General features: G+C 35.6%; 2 protein-coding genes across 3 annotated transcripts; both read right to left on the reverse strand.

Moving 5' to 3' along the window:
- Positions 1-2,968: 2,968 nt before the first annotated feature.
- LOC112523381 (3-phosphoshikimate 1-carboxyvinyltransferase 2) lies at positions 2,969-9,918 on the reverse strand. The gene is made up of 8 exons (XM_025132967.1): positions 9,412-9,918; positions 6,487-6,731; positions 5,626-5,779; positions 5,084-5,298; positions 4,769-4,886; positions 4,278-4,488; positions 3,509-3,570; positions 2,969-3,414 (listed from the first exon to the last, which is right to left on the reverse strand). The coding sequence occupies exons 1-8, from the start codon at positions 9,748-9,750 to the stop codon at positions 3,196-3,198; spliced, it is 1,563 nt and encodes a 520-aa protein (XP_024988735.1). The 5' UTR covers positions 9,751-9,918; the 3' UTR covers positions 2,969-3,195.
- Positions 9,919-12,306: 2,388 nt separating this feature from the next.
- LOC112522934 (probable tRNA N6-adenosine threonylcarbamoyltransferase, mitochondrial) lies at positions 12,307-26,532 on the reverse strand. Of its 2 annotated transcripts, none has more exons than XM_025132285.1 (13): positions 26,160-26,532; positions 26,008-26,052; positions 21,172-21,246; positions 20,379-20,475; positions 19,571-19,661; positions 18,029-18,078; positions 16,158-16,270; positions 15,982-16,067; positions 15,153-15,228; positions 14,959-15,042; positions 14,709-14,823; positions 13,409-13,497; positions 12,307-12,609 (listed from the first exon to the last, which is right to left on the reverse strand). In XM_025132285.1, the coding sequence occupies exons 1-13, from the start codon at positions 26,448-26,450 to the stop codon at positions 12,484-12,486; spliced, it is 1,338 nt and encodes a 445-aa protein (XP_024988053.1). In that variant the 5' UTR covers positions 26,451-26,532; the 3' UTR covers positions 12,307-12,483. The 2 variants fall into 2 exon arrangements, with proteins under 2 accessions (XP_024988053.1, XP_024988052.1); XM_025132284.1 differs by having other exon boundaries at positions 16,158-16,348.
- Between the last annotated feature and the right edge of the window lie 583 nt (positions 26,533-27,115).

The following is a 27,115-nucleotide window of genomic DNA, read 5'->3' on the forward strand; positions in this document are numbered from 1 at the left end:
TGAATAAACAGTCTGAATGTCAGAAATGACCATTTTACCCCCAACCTATATTAAAGACTATTAAAGCATTTGTTTGATAAAAATGTTGAATATTTGACTTTAAATGGTTAAAAAAATATCAATTCAACGTTTTTTTTTGTAAATAAAAACAATTTACCAAGTCCTATCAAACCCAAATTAGAACAATTTCATTCTCAAAAATATCAACTCCTGATATTTTTTTCAAATCTAAAATCTTTAAATTAAAGTCAAGTATCAAATCTTTAATTGTTGGTGGGATTTTAGATGTTATTAAGAATGAGATTGTTTGTTAAAAGAATGGTATTTAAGTAAAAAGTTTGGCTGAATGTAGACAAGTGCCCTTCTCAAGCTGCCCAAATAAGCTCTTGATTTCCAGATTAAGCCATAACCGAACAATCATTTATGGCTGATCAAATAAGCTATATAGGCTATACAGTCCAATAAGCCACAACCGAACAGCCCCTTAATATCTTTTATTAAACGAATATAAGATATATGTATGAAAATTGCTAAAATTATAATATACTATTTTACCAAATAAACAACTCATAGGAGATTGGGATTGCTAACCTTAAAAGTAACCTTTTTTTTAGTCATTTTTATAACACACATTTATAAACTCAAATCAAAATACATAAATTTAGTAAATCCCATGTTAAACATAACATATACCTACACATTTCTTTTATTTTAAAAACTAGAAATATTATTTTCTTATAAACCTTTAATATGAAAAGAAAAAATATATTGTAATGAACCACAAGGGTGGTGCCTGATTGATTTGCACTTGGCTCCAAAGGTCAAAAGTACCAGGAGGTCACAGGTTCAAATCCAATGAGGAATAAAAAATTCCATTGTGGCCACGGAGGTTCAAATGCAGTGACTCCAGGTTATTTGCAAAACAGGTGATCTCCCTAGGATTAGTCGGCTCATATAGCGGGTTGGATATCCAGGTTAATCAATATATATATATATATATATATTTTGTAATTTTCCTTGCTTAAAAGATAATATATTTAATGGTTAATAGAATTTTTTATTATTATTTTGATTAATAAATCTGTTCATGAAAGAAAGGAAAGGGAGAGGGACATGCCATGTGAGAATTGTGAGGTTAATACAAAGGAGCACACAAACCTTGAAGATGAAAGAAACCAATTATGGTACCCTTTGGATCTAGTTATTTTGGTGATTGACAAAAACGACCCTTGGACTTTTAAATGGTCGTTACAGAACGATGATTTAACAACCATAATCTTTTGTTGATAGATCGTTAGGTATCTGTTATATATTGTTCTGTAAAAAGACTTGCATATGCCATGCTTCGAAGGGGTTTTTGTATTCTAGAACTGGAAAGACTGTTTTTTTGTTATGCATAAGCAGATTGTTGGTTTAGACATGGAGAGCTGACTTGTCCACACCTTGTAACCAAGATATTTTTTGTGCCGTTGAAGTCGGTTAAGATGCATAGTTGCGTCCATATGAACGTTCCCTATTTATTACAAATATGGATACTTAGGATAGCAAAAAAACTTGTTACCAATGCTAAGAATTGTGTTGTGGATTGGGTGACACCCTCGTAATATCCATCACCCCCTTCTTTTTTTTTCTCGTGGTCCACACAGTTTAACATCAGAACAGATGAAACTCATGAATGAATATATTTGTGCTGCGAAATTGTCAAGTGATCAAGACGTTTGTACATTTTGTATTTTGTAAACAATCTCCCGGTAGGGCCATCCTTCATTGCATAAGATGGCTGAAACTTAGAGACCAAGAACTCAAAAATACTGGTATTGCTTTCAAATGATTGAGTTAGTATGGGAAGTTTGACATGCGGGAGGTATGTGCCCCTAATAGGGGTGGAGGACTGGATTCCCCTCCTGGATGAGTAACAGGGCAGGGACGAGGATGATTTCTATATCTGAAGTGGGTTCGGAACAGTTCACTCGTGAAGGCATGGACAAAGACAGGGACAAATAGGGTCGAGATCAGGGGGTGCATTCCGCACACGTTCCCTCCCTATCCCATTTTCGTCCCTAGTCAAAGATTTTGATTGCAAATTAGGTAAAACCCAAAAGACTTTAAGTGAACACTTCCCCAACTTTATGTGTAAAAGTAGGAGGTACATCATGTGAGTTTGTAAAAAGGCTACACCACCAAACTTCAACTTATTGCAAACTTAGCTGGGAAAGGAGTAATTTCCAAGTATCATAAATCCTTAACCAACTTCCACCTCCACACATTTTACATATTTATTACTTCTTTTATACATAAATATACTTTTTGAACCATTACATTTATTATTTTATCATTAAAATAATCATTATATTCATGAAAATATTAAATAAAATCAAAAACCCATCTATTAAAAATAAACCAAAACAAACCCACTTTTTTTTATTAATCTGGATATCTAACTCGCTATGCGAGCCGACTAATTCCAGGACGACCACCTGCTTTGCAAATAGCCCGGAGCCACTGCATTTGAACCTCTGTGGCCACAAGAGGATTTTTATTCCTCCTTAGATTTGGACCTAGGACCTCCAGGTACTTTCGACCTTTGGAGCCAAACTCAAACCAATAAAAACAAACCCACTTTAAAGATAAGAAAAATTAAATCAAAATTGCTCATGGGTTTGTGTATGCCTCCAAAGTTGCCTTTTTACCTTTTTAGACACCACAACTCTTAATTTGTAATCAACATCAATAAAGCCCCAAGAAACACAAGATTTAAATGCTCATCAGGTTTTTGAACATTTGCAATTAAATAAACCACTTTTGGTAGCAACAAAAGTCACTTACTTTCAGCACTAAAAGATCACCATTTTAGGCCACCATGAGCTAAATCTGGGCATCAAGTTCAACCATTCACTTCTTGGCTCTATCCAAAAACACTTTTTATTATAACAACCTGAATTTTATGCATTAATAAGCATCATACATTGCTAACAAAATCTTGCATAAAATTCAAGATTACACTCCATCTTTAACTGGTAAAGAGGCTTTGTAGTTCTATAAAAAAAAGCTACAATTTCAAACAAAAAAGATAAATTACATGCTTGAATCATGCAAACATCTAGTTTTAGTGAAACCCTAGTGAAGAAAGATGGCAGGTGAAGGGTAGAATGGTATACTCACACTCAACCATTTTCGTACGCTAAAGCATTTGGTTCAATGCTTAGAGAATCTTTGAAGAACTTCAAAGTAGTCCGGGAAGGTCTTACGGGTGCAACCAGGATCCTTGATGGTGACAGGAACATCTGTGCAGGCCGCAAGCGAGAAGGCCATGGCCATTCTGTGATCATCGTATGTGTCGATTTCTGTCACATTCAGTTTTTCTGGTGGAGTGATCACGCAGTAATCGGGCCCTTCTTCGACTGTTGCTCCCAACTGGGAAGTTCCAAGGGCAAAAGCTTTTATCATGAAGCAAGTGAAGGGTAGAAGACTACTTTTTTAGAGAAATACTGTATCAAATTACTTGTACCTTTCTTAGTTCCGTGCAAATGGCAATCATCCTTTCAGTTTCTTTTACTCTCCAGCTAGCCACTGCCAAATATAAGAAGAAAGATCATTACATTTGAGGCTGAGAATATGTGAAACCCCATCAGATTACTCTCCAAAAGAGCCCTTGAGAAGAGAAAGGAAGTTCCAACATATACTAGAAGAAGTGATCCAAGTCTAGCCGATGTGGACTCCAACACGCCCCCTCAGATGAAGGCTAGACGGGCACCAATTGTCCCAGAGTGTTTTGAGTCTGTAGCGTGGTAGAACTTGCTCTGATACCATGTAAGATGTCTAGAACCCCATTAGATTACTCTCTAAAAAGCTCTTTAGGAAAGAAAGAAGGCTCCAACATATATTGAGGAGAAGTGATTCAAGTCTAGCCGATGTGGAACTCCAACAGAGACATCATAGGAAATGAAGATCGTGTTATGATTGATTCCTATTTAGAGAACCGAGGTGGGGACATAAAAATCCCTTGTTTTCCTTAAAAATCGATACGTATATCTAATTGTCGAAGCAAAGGCATATAGACAAAAAATATATACATTACACTCTATTTAGATGTGGTGATTATATTTTGGATTAAAGGAATAAGATTGTCTGCAATGGAATGGTGAGTGTGGGGGGGGGGGTTAAAAATGGCCATTTGTGTCATTCAAAGTTTATTTAGCACAACAAACAAACAACATTTCAGCTTTATCCACACATGGGCATAATGAAAAAACGAACAAACAACACCTAAATCATACCGTCTCTAATGGTTGTGGGACCATCAGCATAAAGAGCAACAACAGCAAGAGTCATGGCAACATCCGGCATTTTGTTCATGTTCACATCTACAGGACGCAAATTTTTCCTTCCGAAAGAATTCCTTGGTGGGCCCTTCACCGTGACGGAGTTCTCCGTCCAGGTTACTTCCGCACCCATTTGTCCAAGTACCTCAGCAAATTTTACATCTCCCTTCATTAAGAAAAAACAATCATACAACACATCCATATAACTGTATATAGATATATTTTAGACTTTTTGAGGTCAATAAGGTAAATTTCAACTCCAAAATTAACATGAAAGAATTAAAAAAATTCAAACAAAACATGCTTAAGTTGCATTGAACCAAAGAATAAATACTTGTTTAACTTTTCAGTTTCTAAATTTGCAATAAAATTCAATTCAAATCAGTGTTTTATAATACCATATTTCTGACATGAAAGTCAAAATTCATATCTTTCTTTAGTAGTACCTGTAAACTGCTTGTCCCACAACCTTCCACCGTGATGGTTCCCCCAGTGATGGCGGCACCAGCTAAGAAGTAACTTGCACTTGAAGCATCACCTTCTACATAAGCATTTCCAGGCGACCTGAAACGATTCTGTTACTGTAAAAATCTTGTCATGACCAAAGGGTCATCGATCCAACGGTATCCGGGTTACAGGCATATCCCAACCTCCCAAAATGTATGAGTTTTGCCGTATAATTATATATACTTCAAAAAAGCGTGTCAAATGATCTACAATAAGAAAAAAGAATTGCTACTTTCATGTAACAGTAGACTTACTTGTACTTTTGACCGCCTCGGATAAGAAACTTGTCCCAACTATCACTGTGTTCTACAGAAACACCGAACCGTTCCATCAACCTTAATGTCATCTCTACATATGGTATAGAGATAAGTTTATCTATAATTTCTATCTCTACGTCTCCAAGTGCAAGGGGAGCTGCCACGAGCAGAGCAGTCAAGTATTGACTACTAATAGATCCTGAGAGTTTGACCTGCAATGTAGAGTCAAATGGAGAAGGTTATATAAGGATAAAAAAAGTTTGTCCTCATTTACCTAAAAGTGAAGTTTTTTATAACCGTGGGTGTCTGGTTTAGCTTGCGCAGACCTTGACTAATCCCATGGGATACTGAAGTTAACAGTAGGCAAACCTCTAGTGGCCCTGGTGAGCGGTCTAGATCAGGCTCCAGAAAAATGGACCACTGAACCTGGTGCACCAGGGTTCCTCGGGTGTGCAAGGGGTGGGGAGGGAAGTCATTATTTATTGAAACTCAACCAAAAAACGTTAGAAGTTAATATAAGGAAGGTAAATGGTTGTCACCTTTCCACCAGGAAGACCTCCACTTCCAACAACACGAACCGGTGGGCAGTTTGTACCAAGAAAACAATCAACGTCTGCACCCAGCTGTTTAAGACCAGTGACCAAATCACCAATCGGCCTCTCTCTCATTCTAGGAACACCATCTAGTATATAGCTGAAAAAAAATATTCATAAACATTAAGAAATTAGGTACGTATCCTTAATATTAATATACATATAGGATCAAGTTCAGGGGAAAACCGCAAAAAAATGAAAAACTAAAGAACTCTCCAGTAACCGTACATCTGAACAATATGCACATGTGCATACAAGTAACTTGTAAGCAATTTGTCCGTTATGCACATGTGCATAACATACACACATGCATAAAAACCAAGAAATAACATTAATTACTTGTATGCAAATGTATATACCGTCCAGACGAATGGTTACCAGGGTGTTCCTCAGAGTTTCATTTTTTGGGGGGTTTTTCCCAAAAAAAGGGTGTTCCTCAGATGAATGGTTCAGAAGAAAGAACACTAAAAAAGGGAGAACAAGGGAACCTATCTAAACCTTCATCTATTCTAATCCAGCAATTGTGAATAATAGAGATGGTTACATTTTGCGAAAACTAAATCAACAATTATAGATGCGGTTACATTTGAATCTGGGTCATCTATTTTCTACATCCAACGGGTGTACTGGATATGACATTTTGACAAAAATATAACACGTAAACATCCCTATTTGATGTATTCATCTTAGAATTATATGCAATTTCAAGATTCTGTCGAAAAACATTCAAAAGAATTCATTCAAATCTTATGGTTGCCAAGTAAAATCTTACAGTTCTTTAAACAAAGAGATAATAATTTAAAAGACCTCGAATTTCCACCAGCAGCAGTAACGGCGGCAGTCAACGGACGCATAGCTGTTCCTGCATTTCCAAGGAAAAGCTCAATTTCATCCTTGGCTTCTCTACCCACCGGAAACACACCGCCACAACCTTCCACAATTGCTCTTTTAGTTGCACCATTTTCGTCAACATGTAATCCTAGAGTTTTTAAAGCTCCAAGCATGTAATGAACATCATCACTGTTCAATAAATTGTCAATAACAGTAGTCCCCTGAAAAAAATAATTCAAATCGGCACAGAATTGTTAGGTCAGGTTCATGATATAAATAACAAACCAAACCAAACAAATCCAATATATCCAACACAGAGGTAGGGTCTGAGGGTAGGATCTACAAAACTTGCTTCTACCCTAAGGGGTCATGAATTATGATAAAAAGAATGGAAGGGTTAAAAGATGTCGCAAGAATAATTTAATCTCCCGTAAGAAAACTTGTAGTTCACCACAAGGAATATAAGACAAGTGAAATGAAATATGTGGAAAACAAATAATACAATGTTCAATCAACCTTCTTGACGGAATTTAACGTTGCAAAATCCGGTTATCTTGTAAGGGTCAGGTTTTTGGAAGAAAAGTAGTCTATTATACCATAAAAGTTAAAGGGTGCATTTTTTTAGAACAAAGATGGTGAATTGTACTCAAATGTAAAAATTTCGGTGTGTTACTCCATGCACAGGGGCGGAGCTGGAAAATTTATTCAGGGGGAGCCTAGAAACAGTGCAAGAAAGTTCATGATTTCAAGGTTTGAAAGCCCCTTTTAAAAGATATGTTTTAATTTAAATACTTATCCAAATATAATAGCTATTAAAAAAGGGTTGGAAAGTAGGAACGAGCTACACTGCATAACTAATATACAAACCAACACAAGGTGTCTCTACACGTGTAGATAAACATCTAAGCAAGAAAAAGACCTTTGAAATACACAACAATCATCGTAGAACTTTGTTTATTCATCAACACAAGATATGTCTAATTTAGAACTTTTCAAATTGTCCGCAAAATTACCTTTTAAATTGTCAGTGTCTTTTACCCTCGAAAAGGTGAGAATTTTGAATTGTTTTTTGTAGATAGGTGCCATTGATCCCCTCTTTTGTTGGCTACCAACCAGCATGCAAGCAAAAGAAAATGAATACAATTCTTTGACTAGATTTTCTTTTCTTCACATGCAGTCCTTTTACTTGTTCACAATATGCTATTCGCTTATAATACCTTGTTTGATTAATGAGACTAGGCAAAAGATTTGATGAAAAGTTCATGGTATGAAGTAACACTTTGGAATCTAAGGCATTAGAATCAAGTTGGATAAATAGAATACCTGAAGTGCGATAATGATGGTGTTGATAAGGGAAGAAAAGAAATAGTAAGCTTATCAGAGAGGAAGTAGTTAGGAATGATATCTTTCATTATTCGGGATCAATATTGCAAAAGAATGAAGGGATTATGAGGAACTAGTTAGGAATGATATCTTTAACTATTTGGAAGTTATGTCATTCAGGTTGAAGCTTTAAACCTTAATACTTTATACTATCTCATCTAGTTTAAGATAGATGAATCGTTGATGATGAATTGATGATGATGTTCATAAAACAGGTGGGACATACAAAATTTCCACAATAAGAAATATAAATGAAAATATTGAGAAGTAACATAGACTATTCCCATATTTCATCAATAGAAGTGTTCATGCATGCACACTTCAACAAAATGGTAAGTCAATTTAGAGCTAATCTATTATCAAAACCACAAATGAAGCGAAAAATCAACAAATTCCCACTGTAACAAATGGTTGAACTCTAAATAAAAGACAATCCAATGACAGAAACACCATCTAAAAAATCAATGATCAAATAAGTGATACGAGAAGACAAAATACATTCGATTAAGACAAAAGCAGATACACAATATAGAAATGCATGTTCTAAATTGATTTAAGCTTTGAGGATTTCTAAAGGCCAAAACAACTATCAATACCTAACCATGTACTATGCAACGATAGGTGATGAATAAATATCTTTTCTTTCCTCATGTTAAGGCTATTCAAAAATGTGAAGAGTCCCATATGGGCTAGTCCTAGACTTGGACTATTTCACCTCTATATATGTTGAAACCTTCCCTCTCTCCTCAAGGGATCTTTTGGAGAGTAATTTGAGGGTTCCACATAATTTCACATGGTAGCAGAGCCAAGGTCTACCACTCTAGACATTGTAGGGCAGTCTTACTCGTCTAGCCCCCTCACACTCAAGCACCCTCCCTACATTCTAAGACAATTTGTGCCCGTCTAGCTTCCATTGGAGAGGCGTGTTAGAATCCGAAGGACCCTTTTAGAGAGTAATCTGGGGGTTCCACATAATCTCTCACAAAATGCAAAACCAATAACTAAAATCTAACATTTTCTAATGATATACTACCATACCGTAAATATGTCAACCATGGATATAAACCTATCTCTTTAGTACCCATATCAAGAAGTAGTTGAACACCTACACATAAACAATTTATCTAACAAATGATCCCAAAAAAGTTCAAACTTCATACCGACTGCAGAAATACCCATGATAGAAATACATCTGAAAACGGAAAACCAAATGCTCCATCACAGAAAAAGAGCTACATTATTTTGCTTCGGATGTCCAACCTAACACCTTTTTTTGGTGCAAGATACACGATTAATTGTTGCAAATTAACATAAATGTTATCCTTGTTATAAGGTCTATTGGCCAATGCAAAAGCATTGATTTAGTTAAGCAAATTTCGGTCAAAATTTTATCAAATATGAATTTAAAACATAATTTGTTTGACCTGTCAAAATCCCTTTTAATTTCATGAAGCATGAAAGCAACAGTGAATGGAATAAAATATAATCATGACACGATAGTGATGGTGATGGTGATACCTCAGAAAGGGCAGCAAGGAGAAGAATCCGATTAGAGAGAGACTTGGATCCTGGCAAATGAACGGTTCCGGATATCTCTTTGATGGGTTGCAACACAATCTCCGGCGGCGTGGACGGCTTCTCGGTGCTGGCAACAGAAGCTGAAATCGTAAGTGAGTTTCTCCCGAGGTTTTGATTGGAAGAAACAGAGATTTGAATCAATGGATTTTTGAATTTCGATCCAAATGATACAAAAGATAATGGTGATGATTTGGAAGCGGGGTTGTGTGTTTTGGTGAGATTGGGAGTAAAATTGGCTGTTTGTAGGTTCTTGGCTATGTTGGTAACGTGAACCGCCATTGTTTTTCTCTGAGCTTTACACACACAATCACGCAGTAGCAGTAGTGGGTAGAAAAATATTCAGCGTCGAGACGGAAGGTTGAATTGGTGGAGGAGGAAGAGGGTGGTGGTGGTGGTCGTGGTGGGAAGTTGGGTGGCGGCTTTAGAATATCGCTTCCTTCACCAACCCCCGGCATCCTACCAACCCAGAAAAGATCCGTATTTTAATCGGTGACAAATACTTCAAAAAATTTCGTTTTCTGTTAATCCCGTTAATATTGATAGATTGTTTTTACAAGCTATAGTTTAACTATTATATTAAACCAGAAGTTACTCGAACAATACAATGAGATATATCTAGATTTTAATATTTTATTTTATTTTTTGTTTCTGTCAATATTATAATATGATTTTATTTGTTTTTAAAAAACAATGATGATTTTATTTTTTAATAAAATATAAACATACTTTGAAAAAAAATATATCAATGTTAATATCAAATCAACTATTTACAAGTTCTCAGTTTTTCTCTCATTTTTTTATAATTTAATTTAGCATTTTATAAGGATAATAATTAAGTATTCTGTTATGACTCAATTATTATTTTAATTATATTTTATATTTAAAATGAGAAATTTATCTTGTATTTGATTATGTTTATCTGCAGTTAGTTACACGAATTCATATATGAAAATTTAATAAGTTGTAATTACGCACAATCTACTTGTAATATTGAATTTTAAGTAACATGCATTAATAAACAGTACTTTATGCATAAAAAGTGGTTTTTAAAAGTTTTTGTCAAATGATTTATAATAGTACTAGAAGAATACTCGCACAATGCAGCGAGACACATCTAGATTTTAATGTTCTATTTTATTATTTGTCTCTGTCGATGTTATAATACGAATTTATGTGTTTTTAAAAAAAGCAATAATGATTTTATTTTTGAATAAAATATAAATTTGAATATATCATAAAATTTTGAAAAAAAATATATTTATGTTAATATCAAATCAACTATTTAAAAGTTCTATTTTTTTTGTAATTTCTTTAATTTATTTTTTTTATTATCATTTAACTTTAAGTTTAATAACGAAATAAATTATTTTTGCTTTAATAATATAACATTTTATAAATATAAAAATTAAATATTATGTTAGAACTCAATGATTATCTTAATTATATTTTAGATTTTTTATATTCAAAATGAGATGTATATCCTGTATTTTATTATGTTTATCTGCAGTTAGTTAGACGAATTCAGATATGGAGTTTTAATAAGTTGTACTTACGCACAATCTACTTGTAATCTTGAGTTTTAAGTAATATGCATTAATAAACAGTACTTTACGCATAAAAAGTGATTTTTAAGAGTTTTTGTCAAATGCTTTATAATATAGTATAAATAGATATAGATAATAGTTTGAATATAAAAAATAACCAATTTACCCCAATATAATTCAGCTTGAAAAACATAATGCATTCGATTCTTTACAAATAACAATGGGAAAATCTCTATGGCAAAGAATAATTTATTAGAATCTTTATGGTAATATATTTTCATCCGTGCTTGTACTTATTTTAAAATTTTAACGAGTCTTTAATGTAACAGGAACCTAGGTTGTTTATTTAATCAAGAACCGAACTCGTTAAAAAAAATTACAAACATAATGACCCAATTCGTAAAGAAAATGCAACCACGGGAATGTAACTTGTTAAAAAAATGATTCCATAAGAACACGTTATATTGGACTCACAGAAAAGGGAAAAGGATAGTTAAAAGTATTTTCAAATTACTTTTTTAATAAAAAAATGCAATCATATTTAATATATTGACGAAAAATCCAACATTTTTTTGCGTATGAAGAGAACACAACAATTTTTTATGATTTTAAAAAGAACACATCCTTGATTCCAGAAAAACAATGCTTACAATATGATTATTTCTGAGGTACATTTTATTGATAATGGAAGTTTTTGAACTTCTCAAATAATAATTTCTTCCGTCAAATAGTGAAAAGACTGACACCGTTAGGCATAAGGGACATTCGCCGTAAAAGCAATGAGTTGAATCTTTACAGGTTGATTGATGTTAGGCATTGTATTCTAATTGCCACGACTATCATGTAAATCATATATGATTTCTGGTTTTAATCATATTCTAACATTTTATTTACTGAACTTTTTCATGAAAGAAATCAAAGAAAAACGTTTTAGAGCTCTGAGGTATTTGATTTAGTATATAAAATCAAGAATTCAACAACATTTCGTTTTTAGAAATGAAACTTTAGTCTAATAAGACGTATTATTTGAACACAAGCATAGAAGAAAGCCCATGCTCGTTTGGAGCTTTGAATCTAGTTCATACAGTTTTCTTGCGTCAATCAGAAATCACATAAAATAGTGAATTTTTTCGTTTATATTTAAGGAATAGTCTCACCAGTTAAACTACAAAGCTAATATGATGTGTTCGAACACATCATATTAGCATTTTGAACATTTTATTTATATTGGTTAGCTGTTTTTGTTTTTAATGCTAAAATAAAAAATAATTTTTATTTTGGTTGTTTCAAGATAAATACAATAACTCTTATTTTATGTTCCAAGATAGAGTTTGTTTTATAAAGCTATAAATGTTACAAAAGACTCGTTTAATATGGGTTCATTTGTAAACAAAACAATTTCCTGTTCTTTTCCGAAATGGCGCAAGCAATAATACAAACCCGAGCGGGCTTGTGGTGATTATGAATGTTAGTGTCGAGAAGCTTGGGTAAGTGAAGTAAGCGATGGATGGATCCGAGCCGTTCTCATTGACCGAGCTACACTTCTTCCTCTACCGTATTCCTCTCCCAACGGCCACCTTGGCCTCAAATCAACCTGCATTTTACACAAATCATAAACAATAACTTGATTTTGATCCACAATTCTCGTATTTGTCTTTGTTGAAGGGTATTTTAGGTATTTGACAACCATTTTACCTACAGATAATGTTGCAATTTTCATTGAAAGGCAAAATTGTCATGTGGTAGACACAAGGAATAGTTTAGAGATCAATCCCTCCATAAATTCGACACTCTATTTACAATACAAAGGACAAATCATCCTAAAATCAACCGAAAATCCTAAAATAAATTCAGTAATCATGCTACACCTAGATAACTACCAATATTTCAGTTTTGCACCAAAGGGTCATTGGTCCAGCGGTATCTGGGTTACTGGTAAATCATAGTCTCCTGTTCAAACCTCACTAAAGATGATTTGTGTGCGTGCCGTATATAAATATTAGAGTAAATTACGGTTTTCATCACTGTGGTTAGAAATTGTGATTTTCGTCCCTATGGTTTGCATTTATTGCTCTTTTCATCCCTGGACTAATTCCTACATTTAATTACAAGGGACCAAAACAGTAAAGACTTGTAATCCACATGGATCAAAACAACAATAAATTGTGAATCATAAGAACGAAAACCGTAATTTCTAAACCTCAAAGACGAATATCACAAATTTCAACAAACTACAAGAACAAAAATCATAATTTACTCTAAATATTATATACTTAAAAAAATGGTTTTGCTCACTTGCTAATTTACTGTAAAAAGGATATGTATCCAAACTAGTTAACAAAGTTGTTGTGTAGCCAATAGTAGAAGGGGGAAAGACGAGGAAAATGGCAAACCTGACAGTCCTCAGGTTCAATAGCAGGTGGCGGAGGATCGAATCTTCCCAAGCGAAAGTTCTCGATGCCGGTCCAAGCAATCATTACACCTACAAGAGAAAGAAAATTTAACATTTTCACCTTTTTCGGTGCCATTTATATGGTGGGTGAAGAAATAAAGATGTAATTCTAAGGCCAGTTTCTTGATGCAAGGAGAAATGAAGATGAGAGACCATAAAAATGTAGAACGAACAACGGAGAAAAATTGTATAAATAATTAACTTGTCAAAGGCAATTATAAACCCCGAGTTGAACGTCAAGGAAATATTCTAAAACTTAAAATCTTCTTAAGCAAAATACATGTACTTCCAAACCTTCATTTTGTTACCTCATATGTGGTCTCTCAATCATTTAGACCAAAGTAACTGAACCAATGTACCTTGCATTTTCATGCGATCTCAGATATAAACCAGATATCTAAATGTTTAGATGTCAAATCTAAGATACCAAAATGAAGGTTTTGAAGGTATGTAACATAAAATAAAAATTGAATCAAAGTACATTGCATTTTCATGCAATTTCGCCAATCTTTTTCTATTGTTAGCCATGTGTGAAGATCAACTTCTTAGACCATTTTACATGTCTTTTCAATTCAACCTAACCATCTTTTTAGTGAAGATAGAACAAAGAAAAACTCGCATTAATGAACCATTTTGGGCAAATAATGGAAACATAAATGCAAGAAAAAATATCATATTTGGCACCTGTTTGTCAAAGATTGCTCATTTTTCTTGAAGAACAGTGATCTTTTGGCATTTTTGAAATGACAAAGAATCCAAATACGATGATATGCCATTTCAAGTGTTTTATAGACTCTAGTCTACACATGCTTGGAGGGTTTTGATCAACTACTATATCCATATGTCACAAGACCATAGCATCAGATTATCTATTGCATTGGACACACTTGGGCTATGTTAGGCAAACTAGCTGATAAGTTTTTGACATAAAAACTAGTTGTTAGCTAATAAGCTAGTTGATAAACTAGTCATATTTGGTAAAAACTAGTTGATAAGGTCGATGACAATGTAAAATAGCCTAAAAGGATATGTTGAAAATTTAATTGGAAAAAACATAAGGGGGATGATAGGAAAAATATTTGGAAAAAGTCCCTGGAGCTTAATCAAATGCTACTAGAAGTAGCTTTTCAAAAAGCTAGCTTATGGCAAATGAAACGGGTCTTTTTCAATAAGCTCAAAAAATAAGCTTGTGTATGGTCTCCAAGCATGGCCTTAGACTTGTATAGTAGAAAATAAGATACCATTATCAGTGCAAAGACTTGGAGGAGGGCAAACGAGTTGAAGGGAGTTCTTTGCAACAACTTCATGGAGCCGAGCCCTCACATACTGATTTGAGGCAACACCTCCTGAAACGACCTGCAGGAAGCAGGATCAATACAATTTGGTTCAATGATATACCATACAACTAAACTAAACATCTTGCCAGAATTCCAGCTACTAGTGACTGACTTCAGTCAAATAATCTGAGAAAACTAAACTGCAAAAAAATACCAAATGTTTAATTGACGGCTCAATCTCTAATGCCCATTGAATAGCTCGTTCACACCGTTCTTCTAGATGCAATACAGCAACCCTCTGCATGAAAGGTAAATGGTGGAGGATAGAAAATGATGAAAGCATGGAGCATGTAAGAAACGTAAGCAATGAGGTTTACTATTTGCAGTGATATGCATCTTATTTGTCACCTGAAAAGAGGCAGCAATATCAGCTCGTAGGCCTTGCTCTTCAATACTTGCAGAAGAGAAGGGGATCCCAGCATCACTGCAAGGAAGATAGTGTGATTTAATAATTTATGGAAAAAAGAAGAAACATAAACAGCTATTCTGCACTTCCATAACATTATGTTTTTCTCATGAATGATTGATGGTTAGTTTCATATTAGTTTAGGGTGAATAAATAGACTGTAAAAGGAAGTAACTAGATGCCAGGAAATAAAAAGTGATGAATGGTGTATTAACTTAGAAACTACATCTTAAGTAGGCCGATTTATACAGCCCAGAGGGCTTGATCAGATAAATGTAATCAATTTATAACACAAGATAAAGACTTATTTTGTCCCCCTATGAGGTTGCAAATGAATGTATCCAATGACATGAAAAAGTGAAGGGCCTAAAGAAAGAATAGCTCGAAGATATTTTATGCTTGCAACTTAGAAGTATGAAGTAACAGCAGTAACAAAACATATATCGATTTTCTACATTACATAATACAATTATACATTGTATTTATTAACAATCATTTTAGGAAATTAGTGCATGAATGCACCTCAAAACATGCATAAAGAAAACAAAACTGAAAAGTGAAGATACATAGATATGGCTGAACCATTCAATAAAGCTCCCCCATCTACAAGCCGTATTAATTACCTCCAGAACATTTTTCGTGTTTGTTTGTATAAGAAGTAAAACAAGAAATCCTCAAAGCAAGAAAAAGCTTTGCAAATTCAGAAGACACGCCACACATAAAGAGAATTATGACAAGTCATGATGATTGTTTTTGAAATAAATTGCATACATATTTTTGGATTCAATTGCAAGCCTCACTTGAGTCTTTAGACCAGCATATGAGAAGTTGCAATCTTTATGTTGTTTCATTGGAACCTGAATCAAAGAAAGCACAAACACAATTATGCAAATAAATCCTAAGTTATGATGTACATACTATACATGCTCCTCCCAAACATAACTTACAGATAAATTTATAGATTCAGCATCACCCCGTCGAGCAAGCTCCTCAATGGCTGCCCCCCCACTCCTCCTCAAATCAAGGCCAAGCCACTTTGCGGTCTTGTCATATGCCTCACCTATTGCATCATCGATAGTGGTCCCAAGTTGTAAGTAATGGCCAAGATCATGTGCAAGAACTAGAAGGTTATGTCCTCCTAAGAAGCAAAATAAAGCACGAGAAAGTAAGTAGAGGCTTAAGTTGAGCAATGATATATGATTCAGGTCTCTAACAATGTCAAGTGCCTCTTATATTAACAATTTTTAACTCATGGAGATATAGAATGATCTTCAGAATGAAAAAGCTTCTAGTTTCATCATCATAAACCCATCTATGCAAACAAAGTAAACCTTGTTGAATAACATGATTGGCAAACTGCAACAAACAAAATGTTATGTGCAAATAAGAAACACATGACATGGATGCATTAAATTTCTTATCACATACCCACATACCTCACCTTGGTTGAACAACCTACATATTTTCAAAGATTTAGGAGAGATGATGTAGAACAAAATGTTGACAGTCAAAACAGGCCTGGACGATAATCTCCAACGGCACCATACAACTTAAATTAAAATAGCTAACCTCTTTTAGTTCCCAAAATAATTTAACATCTTATCATTAAATTGAACAGGAAAACCAGGAAATTCTACCTCGTGCAAACTCCCACTCCCTGCACTCTACATGGGATAGAGTAATATGAGATTTCTGAATTGATTATTGTTTTATATTACTTATTTATCTTTATGGGATGCTTTACTCCTAACCCCACAAGGTTCTGAGACGGAGCTTAACCCGAGTCTCGGTTAAGAGGGGAGGGAACTTATGAAGAAGACTGACTGTGCTCTTCCTGTAATCTGCCTTTACTATAGCTTTCTTAAAGCCCAGAAGATGATCTAGAATTGGGTCAATTACGTTTATTAGAAGTGGACAATCGAGTGGTTGTACTTACATTTTCAAGGCTATCACGGATGAGGGTCTCGGAGGCATGGTAATATAAGGTAGATCTTCATTCAGATGCTCCATTTCTTGTTTGTATATTTCAACTCAAGGGATCAGGAATATATGAGAACCTTGGATCAAAGTCACACATAATGATCTAATGCGAGGACAAATAATCCACTGTATTTAATTGTTATACTCCCTCCGTCCCAAAATAAGTGTCCACATTTCTATTTGTATTTGTCCCAAAATAAGTGTCCACTTTCAAAAGTAAATAACCAAATTCTCAAATTTACCCTTAATTAATGCACAAATATTTAAGAGTTGTGAAGAGAGAAAAATTAAATAAGGGTAAAGATGTCATTTGGTTAACCAAAAAGTGTAATAATTAGGCATGCCTAAAATTTTGTGCCAATTCAATTGTGGACACTTATTTTGGGATGGAGGGAGTAATTCTTTAGAATGTACAACATGCCAATTTAGGGTAGTTGAATACTGAGTTAAGTGATAGAAAGTATAATGAGAATCTGAAATATTGCTGTACACAAATAGCAATCCCTAAACTGCTTATGATACTAGCATAGTAGCATACAAATCTCTCTCAATATAAGAGTTCATTTTCTATTTCTGTTTGGCGTTGATATCCAGAACTATAAGATTCATATGAAGTGAAATGCCCAACGGTGGATGTTTTTACAGGATTGTTCCATTTCACGAGGCTGAATCATTAAGTACACAATATTTCTTTTCATTTAACCTTTATCTAACACATTTTACTGTAATTTGGATGGTTTCAATTGAAACGGTGTTGGTTAACAATCCAAATACAAACACGATAGGATTTAATCGGTTGCAATTGCAACAGTGTAATGTGATTTGTACTTGATTATACCTGAGATAAGAAGAGCCATGAAAGGAAACTGCAAATCTCTTTCACACAACCTACAAGAAGAGAAAATAATAATTTCATGTACCTTTTGAGCACCCAAAAGAATGTACAAGAAGCATAGCATGTCAAGTTAATAATTCTTATTGACAATGATTGAGTTAGACAATAGGGAAACACCAGTAATTGATGGGGTCTATTAGTCGTCAATTATAAGAACACTGGGCTAGCTTTCAAGAAAGAAGCAATGCAAAGGATTGTGAAACATTGAGAAGAAAATGATGAGGATGTTTTACTTGTAAAACGTTTAAAATTATTTAATTTAAAAATCTCTAAAAAGTGAACTAACTATTTGACTGGAAGCTAATGGAATTACAGGGTGGAGTGGCAATCCTGGTGGTGAAAGTGGAGCAGCCAGAATCATCCTAGTAAAAAGTTTAGTTGTTTCTAAAGTAGCAAACACATAATTATTAGAACAAAGACAAGAAGGGTCAATTTGTATACCACTTTTTTCCTGCATGTTTTTCTGTTTTGCTTTCTAAGCAGGTGGATCCAGGTTACTTTTACATTATAACTATCATACCACCCACCAACTTCACCAAAAAGTTGCAAAAAGCATAGTGGAAATAAAAAGGTAAACAAAGTGACCCCTTGTTAATTAGTAACTTAAAAGATTTGCATTTGACACTTGGACATAATAACCATGTTGATTATAATGATATAAGACATCTTGGTATCCTCAAAGGTGTACCATATTGTTCGTTAATAACAGCATGTATAACAAAAGTGCAACATATAAAGGCAAACGTACATACTTCCCCAGAACCCAAACAAGTGGTCTTACCTTTCCTGGAATGTTCCCATGCATGGAATTCTATCAAACCAAATTAATCACAATTATAACTTCACTAAACTACGGCAGGAAACTAACAAATTCCTAGGGGGGGTTATAAAGTGGGTTCAGGCCATCCAATGTAATTTCACTATTAAGGGATTGAAGTAACAAGGAATCTTGACTCCAAAACCAAAATCAGTAGCTGTAACAAGACTATATGACTGAATTTTTTAACACTCAGACCTAATCGACGTGGCATGTGGCATGTGGCATGTTATGAAGATGTTGTGACCAACAAACATGAGACTTCTAGGTCTAAATATCTATGTTTGACACCATTCTTCCATTGTGTAGGTCAAAATTTCTATCCTCATATCCCATATAGATAGAGAGTAGTGCCTCAATTCAAAAAAGCTCAAGCATTATACAAATATGGGAAATAAAAGAGTAGCTTAAGCATTATATGAAAACAGGAGAACTAAAACTAACTTCATTATGAAACAGTCACAGAAACTAGACTTTCCACTTGAGTCATATATGGAATTAACAAAAAAACAGTCAAAACCCAAAAAAGCCGATCAACAGAAAAGCAAACAAATCTAATCAATAGATATAAGAATCAAATCCTTTGTGACACTTAAATCGTTTGGGACATAGAGTTTGAATTATTTGATCTCATCTTCAACATTGGGAAATTTATTAATACAATGTACCTAGCTATTAAAGCATGAGCTTCCATGTGATGCACACCAACAATAGGCAACTGGTAACTAGCAGCAATTTTTCGAGCTTTCTGCACTCCAACTACAATCACATTGAAAATAGGTATCAGGACCTTGTCTTCTAATCAAACTTAAACAACATATTCCACCAGAAAAAAGAAAATAAAGTGAGACTTGATGATAAATATTTGACGCTACCAACGACATCCCAAGCAGCAATTCAAATACTTGCATTTGACAAACTACTAACATCAGGCATAATATAACTATGACATAAGCATTATTCTGCCGATGCATCTGGAATATGTTTCACATATTCAGGGAGAAGAAAAATCAGGGGTAGAGTGGTGTTTTCAACTATGAAATTAGCATGGAGTGTTAGTGAAGACTATAAGAGAGTAGTGTAGTGGTATTAAAGAATTGTAATATACATGGAGAGTACCACCTCTCGAATGTTGTAGGAAATAATAAACATCCAGTATGTTCTTGATATTTTCACCTTGTTGAGAAAGATCTCATAAGCTCCCTCCATGGAGATGTGTAGCATATGGTACACTTTTGAAAGAGAGGTTTGATTATCTAATGTTCGGCTGTAAGAGTTTAAAGAGAGAACCTCAACACTTCTCACTGTGTAAATATAGAAATGGTTGTGGTTAGAAATTATAATAATTAGGCTAATCAGTGAGAACTACAGATTATCTAACAATTACACTATTGCAATATTGTTATATATCCAAATCATGCAAGTCAAGCACCATTAGATGACAAAGCAACAATTACAACAAAAAATCAGCTGTACCTCGTAGACACAGGCTTAGCCCAGGACCAATAGTAACTGCAACTGCAGAAAGATCTGCCTCAGTCAAGTTAGCATTATCAAGTGCATCCTGTACCACCTAAAAGCTTACAAGAGATAACAGAGTTTATAATCATTTACATTTGTTACATCTGATTCTTAAAAAACTGAACATCACAAATAACCACTAAACTGGTTAGAATATTGATGGTGACTCTTTCTTTCTGCTAAACTGCATAAGGCATTTTTATGATACAACTTAATGGTGCATCTGTAGATCATACAGTTAGAAACTATTAATGATGCATGTGATGTAGCAAAACTAGCATGTTGAACAACAGATTTGTTACTTGGGGCCCAGATTCTGCTACAGCAGTGTTTTGCTCAAATTATGCGTAAGAATGGCTTGGAGCTATTTCATCAGTATATTCATGGTTTTGCTAGTTTTAGGAAGAAAATATCAACGGTTAAGCATACGCTTCCCTCTATATTTTGCATTTCTGTGCCATTTATTTCTTTCCACTTGTATAAAGGTTAAGGTCTATGTCCATCCTTCTTGCACCAAGGGTCAGGTATAGTCCCCGTCTCTCCAATACCATGTTATGTGTCTATGTAGAAAATAGTACCACCCACAGCCATTGAGTAACTGGGGTAAGAAACACTATTTTCTGGTGTTTGTATCTGAAATTTTGAAAAAATGAACTTCATTGATGACATTGAAGATTTCAATAAGTTACGTACTTACAAAAGAAAATATAATAAAATAGAAGATAAAGGCAATTTAGTAGATTCATACCTGATCAATCACCTGGGAATGAGCTTCTTCTGCCATTTTAGGAGCTACTCCTCCATACCGTGCAAGCAGATCTGCCTTCATGAACATACATTAGAATATTAGGTGCATGTGATAAAAAATAACACTTCACATTTTGTGAAAGGTATCTCCAATTGCTCGAAAAACAAGGTGTTGCAACATATGTAGCACAAAGAACCCAAGGAGTGGATTAGGGTGATGGCACACACTTAGGCGATGGTGGGGCCATATAATTTCAAGATCTCTCTCCATGATTTCTTGGTTTTAGGAATTAGAATTACCAGTACACTTGTAAACATGTTTGCCTGTTTCTTGATTTATCTTCTTCAATTCGGTAACATATATAATAACTGGCAGGTAGGAAAGCAATATCAAAGTACCCATGGAACATTGCCCATTTCTTAGGTTCCATCCTGTAACTACATTTTGTTACGCCCTCCAAACCTTCAAGGAACTTAATGGATCTATGAGATTTGAAAAAAAAAATAACTATCTCATAAGCTACTAATGATCTTACCTCCCCAAGGATTTTCTAAAATCCCTACGATTTCCCAATCCAAATCAAGCCAGTTTTACTAGAAGAAGATTTAACTCAGCATGTTCTATCCAACATGGTTAATAGAACACATAACTAATTGAAGACGAAAATCCCATTAGAAACCTCATATTCCTCATGATGAAACACAGCAATTCCCAAGATCAACACTGTTGTGATTCCCCTAGCTCCTTATATATGGGACTCCTTTTTGTGGTCATGTCTGAGCCAAGTTATTAAAAAGAGTAGATACGTTATAGCTCCTTCTAATCCATAAGTCAAAAACCTATATACTCCTTGTACACTACAAACATATAAAAACAAAGTGTAATCTACGTGATGAATTCACGAGCATATAAGGTCCTCATACCTAGCAGTAAAAAGGTTTTTTTGCAATGTTCATCAATCAGTTAAGAGTGCTATACTCCGTATCCTACCATTTGAAGAAGGCAAGTTGCTTGTTAGATACGTTGGGCTCCCCCTCATATGGACGGCCTTGACTCATGATGACGCAAGATCCTTGTTGAGAAAGTGAAGAACGGGATCCGCAATTAGAAAAACAAATTCTTCTCTTTTGCAGGACACTTCAACTCATTGCCTGTGTGCTCTACTCCATGCATATTTATTAGGCATTTGCCTTCAATTTGCCAGTTGCTTCTATCAAACAAGTTGAGGAAATTATGTTTGGGTTCTTATGGTGCCAAGGGGACATGAAATCAGGAAGGGTGAAAGCCTTGTAGAAATTCATTTGATTATCTACGAGGCATGGGGGCTTAGGCATAAAGAGCCTAACCAAATGGAATATGTCTCTCTTGTTAACTCATCTATGGAGTATTCCGACTAGGAAGGATTCACTATGGGTGCAGTCGTCAGTGGATACATACTTATCGGCTAAATGGAGGAATTTTTGCGATGTCTCAATCCCAACATGCGGTGTAACATCCCTAATATTTCGAATACTTAAATATAACAAAACTAGTATCTCCAGATCAAATACTTACATTGCAGCGGAAATAAAATTTCTAATCTTACAATTTATATCACCATCTAAAATTACAATCTTGAGGAACATAACTTTGTTCTATATAACAACGCCTTGATCTGCACATATCCTTCTTTGGTGCTAACCCTTATACCTCTCTTTATCCAAATTTTCTTTCCAGTTTAATAGCCGCCTAGGTGAAAAAGTTAAAACAGTTTTGGGTGAGCCTCAGCCCAGTGAATCCACGGTTTTCATGCACAAAAAACAACTTTTACAATAAACAATTTTCACGAAGCTTCATAAATTTAGCATGCCTTGATGAGAATAATACTTTTCACAAAATAAAGATATTATAGTGCGTGTCTACATCACAAAGCAACGGCGTCATGGGAGATGTCTACCTCACACAACATTACCTGGCGAACTCACACAGCATGTCCGCACTTACGGCGTAGACAAGCTTACAAAACATGCTCGTCTTTACTAAATTATACCGTAGTACATCCCCATTGACACACAAGTACTCAAAACACATATTATAAAAATATCGAACTTTTCATGCATATATAGCATATAAAAAATCTCGAGAAACTTCAATCAAGCTTGTATATAATTATAAATAAGGCATGCAACCATTTTAAAAAATAAATCACGTGTAACTCATAATACATGTCGTAGCCCAAACCGATCTTTGAAGTGGCTAGCGTCTCCCCTACAAATTCAAGGCCATAATTTTACGACATCAAAACCTACGATAATCCGAGATAGTCGAGTGGTTCCCTTGACACTATTTACTTTAACGATCCATGAGCCGACATCTTTACTTACGACTTTGGTTTAACATGTACATCCATATATTGTACACGTACATATATATGTATACATGCATACATGTGTGTGTGTGTGTATATATATAGTCATTCTATCTTAGCTTACATACCAATTCATCTTCCATTCGATTTCATATAGATACCTACTGCTTATATTTTTTTTTTCTTTTCTTCCTTTCTTTCATATGTTCAAAGGTTCAATTCACAAAACCAACAAGAGCTAAGTAATATATATATATCGCCTAAGACTCTTTCGTCATAACAAGTTCTAAAACACTCGATTCATTACAGTGGCGAAATATCGGTCACCCCATCATATATATATATATATATATATATATATTGACCGACACCAACACGAACTGTAGGTTCTATCTTTTAGAACTGAAACGAGGGTCATGGTTTGATACCCCGGTGCCATGGAAATTACCATTGAGACGAACAGCAGAGGTGCTAGCTGTGATTGTTGGCCACCGTTGCCCTACGGAAACCTACCCGAATAATCGGACAACTAGTAGGATTTTCTAGTAAACATAACTTAGCGATGAAAGGTATTAAACACTTACCGATTGGTGCCAAACTAGCTACGATGTAGAGCACTGTCAACTCTCATTACAGCGTCCACCGTCGCCTTTTCTCACAATAGTTCTCCTTGACCCAAACTTCACATAAAGCTACAAACTCCCATTTTATACTAAGCCACCGGCGGTTTCACATAATATGAAACAATAAGCCATGATTAATGGCCGGAGGTTTCATGTCTCTTAGAGTTCCATGGTTATTCAATTACAATTTTAAGCTCGAACCCTTCACTTCCTTTACCTTTACATAACAAGTCCTTGTAGTTTAAGAATGTTTTTTTGTTGTTACATGCGGTATTTGTAGTTGGCGTAAACTTGTGAAGTTGCGGGAATCTTAAGTGCCTATGCCATCCACAAGGTGTGAAGCAGAGAGTCAACATCAGCTAGATTGACAATTAGCATCATATGGGCCCACGTTGTGCTCTCTTCACTAAGAGGCAAATCCACCAGGCTAGTTTCACCTTGGAGGATAAGGTCAGAGATGCCTTTGGTAGTGGAAAGGAGAAGTGGCCTCAAGATTGGTTCGATATGCATGAAGCCCTTAGGCATACCCCTCAAGTAATACCCAGCCTTCCCACCTTGCTAGTGACATGCAGGATCATATCTTACAAAGAAACCCTCAAGGGCACCTCGTTTCCAACTCAGTCGATGGGTTGTGGCATATTATGCATGTTGAGAGTGAAAAGGCACCCAGGTACGAGTTCGTTTGGTTTAGTCAATGCATTCCTGATTCCCCGGTGTGCCTTCATATTGTGGCTTGCGCAAGGAAAGAGACTTAATACCCAGGACATGATCCATTTCTAAAGCAAGTTCCCCAAAATATGTATGCCCCTTGTGCGAGATACAACTCTATTCACATGGCCATCTTTTCTTTAAGTATGCTTTCTCTATTTGGAGAAAGCTGAAGAGATTAGTCAAATTGGACAATGTCTCGGATGAGTGGGAAGACGTTGTAGGTCGTCTACAAGCCACGGCTGGAACAAATCTGCATGTAACATTGTAGGCCATTTGGTGTTTGCAGCGCCAATTTATTAACTTTGGCAAGAGCACAACACCGATTTGTTCAAGATGGACCGAGGATCAGCAGATGCTGTCGTGCAAGTGATTCAACGAGTAGTAAGACTGAAACTCCTGGGCTTTTCCCTCAATCATATGGAGTTTACTAAGAAGGCGCAGACCTGTGGAAGATACCTCTCAGGCTTAAGAATGATGAAGATCAAAGATTGGTTAACGGAGGGCAGCCAAAGAGTGATGGGAGTGAAGATTGTGAGCTACAATATTTGGAGTTGCCCCATGAATTTGTTAGTGTTTCAGCACTTGGGTGTGTTTTTATTTCCTATTTGCTTAATAAGGTTGTCGGTAGCTAGTTCTATAATTTGGAGTTTTGTTCCAACCATATTTTTGGTAGTAGTTTACTGGTGTAGTGCACTCTGTCTTGACCTCTTGGCCCTATCCTAGAAAGTTGAGTGAACATACTTGTTGGTTGTGGTCTCACCTTAGGTTGTAATCTTCTCTTTTAACTAATAAAACTTTGCCATAGCTATGGCTCTTCCTACACCTACTTGTTCAGTTTATAGTTCCTTCATTGCAAGAAAAAACCCACTTCCTATGGTGAAAATTTGGCTTATAACTTCTCAAATGCAAGATTAACCCTTGTATCTTTAGTTTCGTTGACTACAAAATATTTCTATTTTATGCTTCTTCTAGTAGTTCAACGATAGGCTTATCAACTTTACAACAAACATCTAAAGCAAATACCAATTTGATTCATACTGTTAAAAACTGAAGCAAAACCCAAAAGTGAATGAACACATAAATTATACCATCTCTTAACTCCTAGTAAGAAGTAAGCAACAGGCAATAATTCATGATTACCTATAAACTTTTTACCTGAGAAGATACAACTTGGCTGAGGATTTCACCATTACTTCTAACCTGAAACCAACACCAAACACAAAATAAGAACAACATTCTTCGTTAAAAAGTATTTCAATGTATAAAACCAGCTCGTGCTTGTTTTTATGTAAGATTGCTTTACTTACAACAGCTGCCGCAGTGTCGTCGCAGCTTGTCTCGATTCCCAGAACGACCAGATTATCATTGAAAACGGGGTTCGAACCGAGGGCTTTCGAACAAATCGAACTAGTAGACTCAAAATTGGCCGACGAAAATGAAGACTTGAATGATCTACGAGGATAGAACGATTTTTGTGGTCTTGATTTTGATGATAACGTTCTGAAAAATCTGATTGTACGGTGATGATTATGTGATAATTCTGCCAAAAGATTTAGGCGGGAAATTGTACAAGAAAGAGTCGGTGCCAACGACGCCATTTTTGCGTCTGTGCCTTTGTATGTGTGTCAAAGGAGAGAGAGAGAGAGAGTGAGAGTCGGAGGCTTCTGCACATTTTGCGCCATTTCCACAATTCCCTGACGCTGAACTCAGCTTCTACTATTGGGCTGCTCTTTTAATGGGCTGGCCCGTTTAAGACATATATTGGGCTTTTATATAAGAAATGTTTCACCCTTGAAAGTAGGCATGGCAACGGGGCGGGGATGGGGCGGGTTTTGTAATCCCCGGCCCCGGCCCCGGTTTGTAATACCGGCCTCGGCCCCGGTCCCCGGCGGGTACGGGGATTATCATCCCGTCCCCGGTCAAATTCTAGCAATTTTCGGTCAAACCCCGGTCAATCCCCGGTAAAAAATATGCTTTAGTTTGATTATGCCGGCAATCCCCGGCCCCGACCCTGGCCCCGGTTTGAGTAACATCCCCCGTCCCCTGCCCCGTCCCCGGTTTGAGTCTACCGGGGATCCCCGGCCCCGTCCCCGGGACCCGTTTTAGCGGGTAATCCCCGTCCCCGTTCGGGTCGGGTGAACCGGGTTCCCCACCGGGTCGGGGCAAATCACCATCCCTACTTGGAAGTATTTGAATTCAAAGGATTTTAAGGGAATTGAAATAATTTATCGTAAATTCTAATTCTTTATTTTGATTCACATAT

This window comes from Cynara cardunculus, assembly GCF_001531365.2.
Source record: "Cynara cardunculus var. scolymus isolate 2C chromosome LG 12, CcrdV1, whole genome shotgun sequence".
NCBI classification, from domain to species: Eukaryota; Viridiplantae; Streptophyta; class Magnoliopsida; order Asterales; family Asteraceae; genus Cynara; species Cynara cardunculus.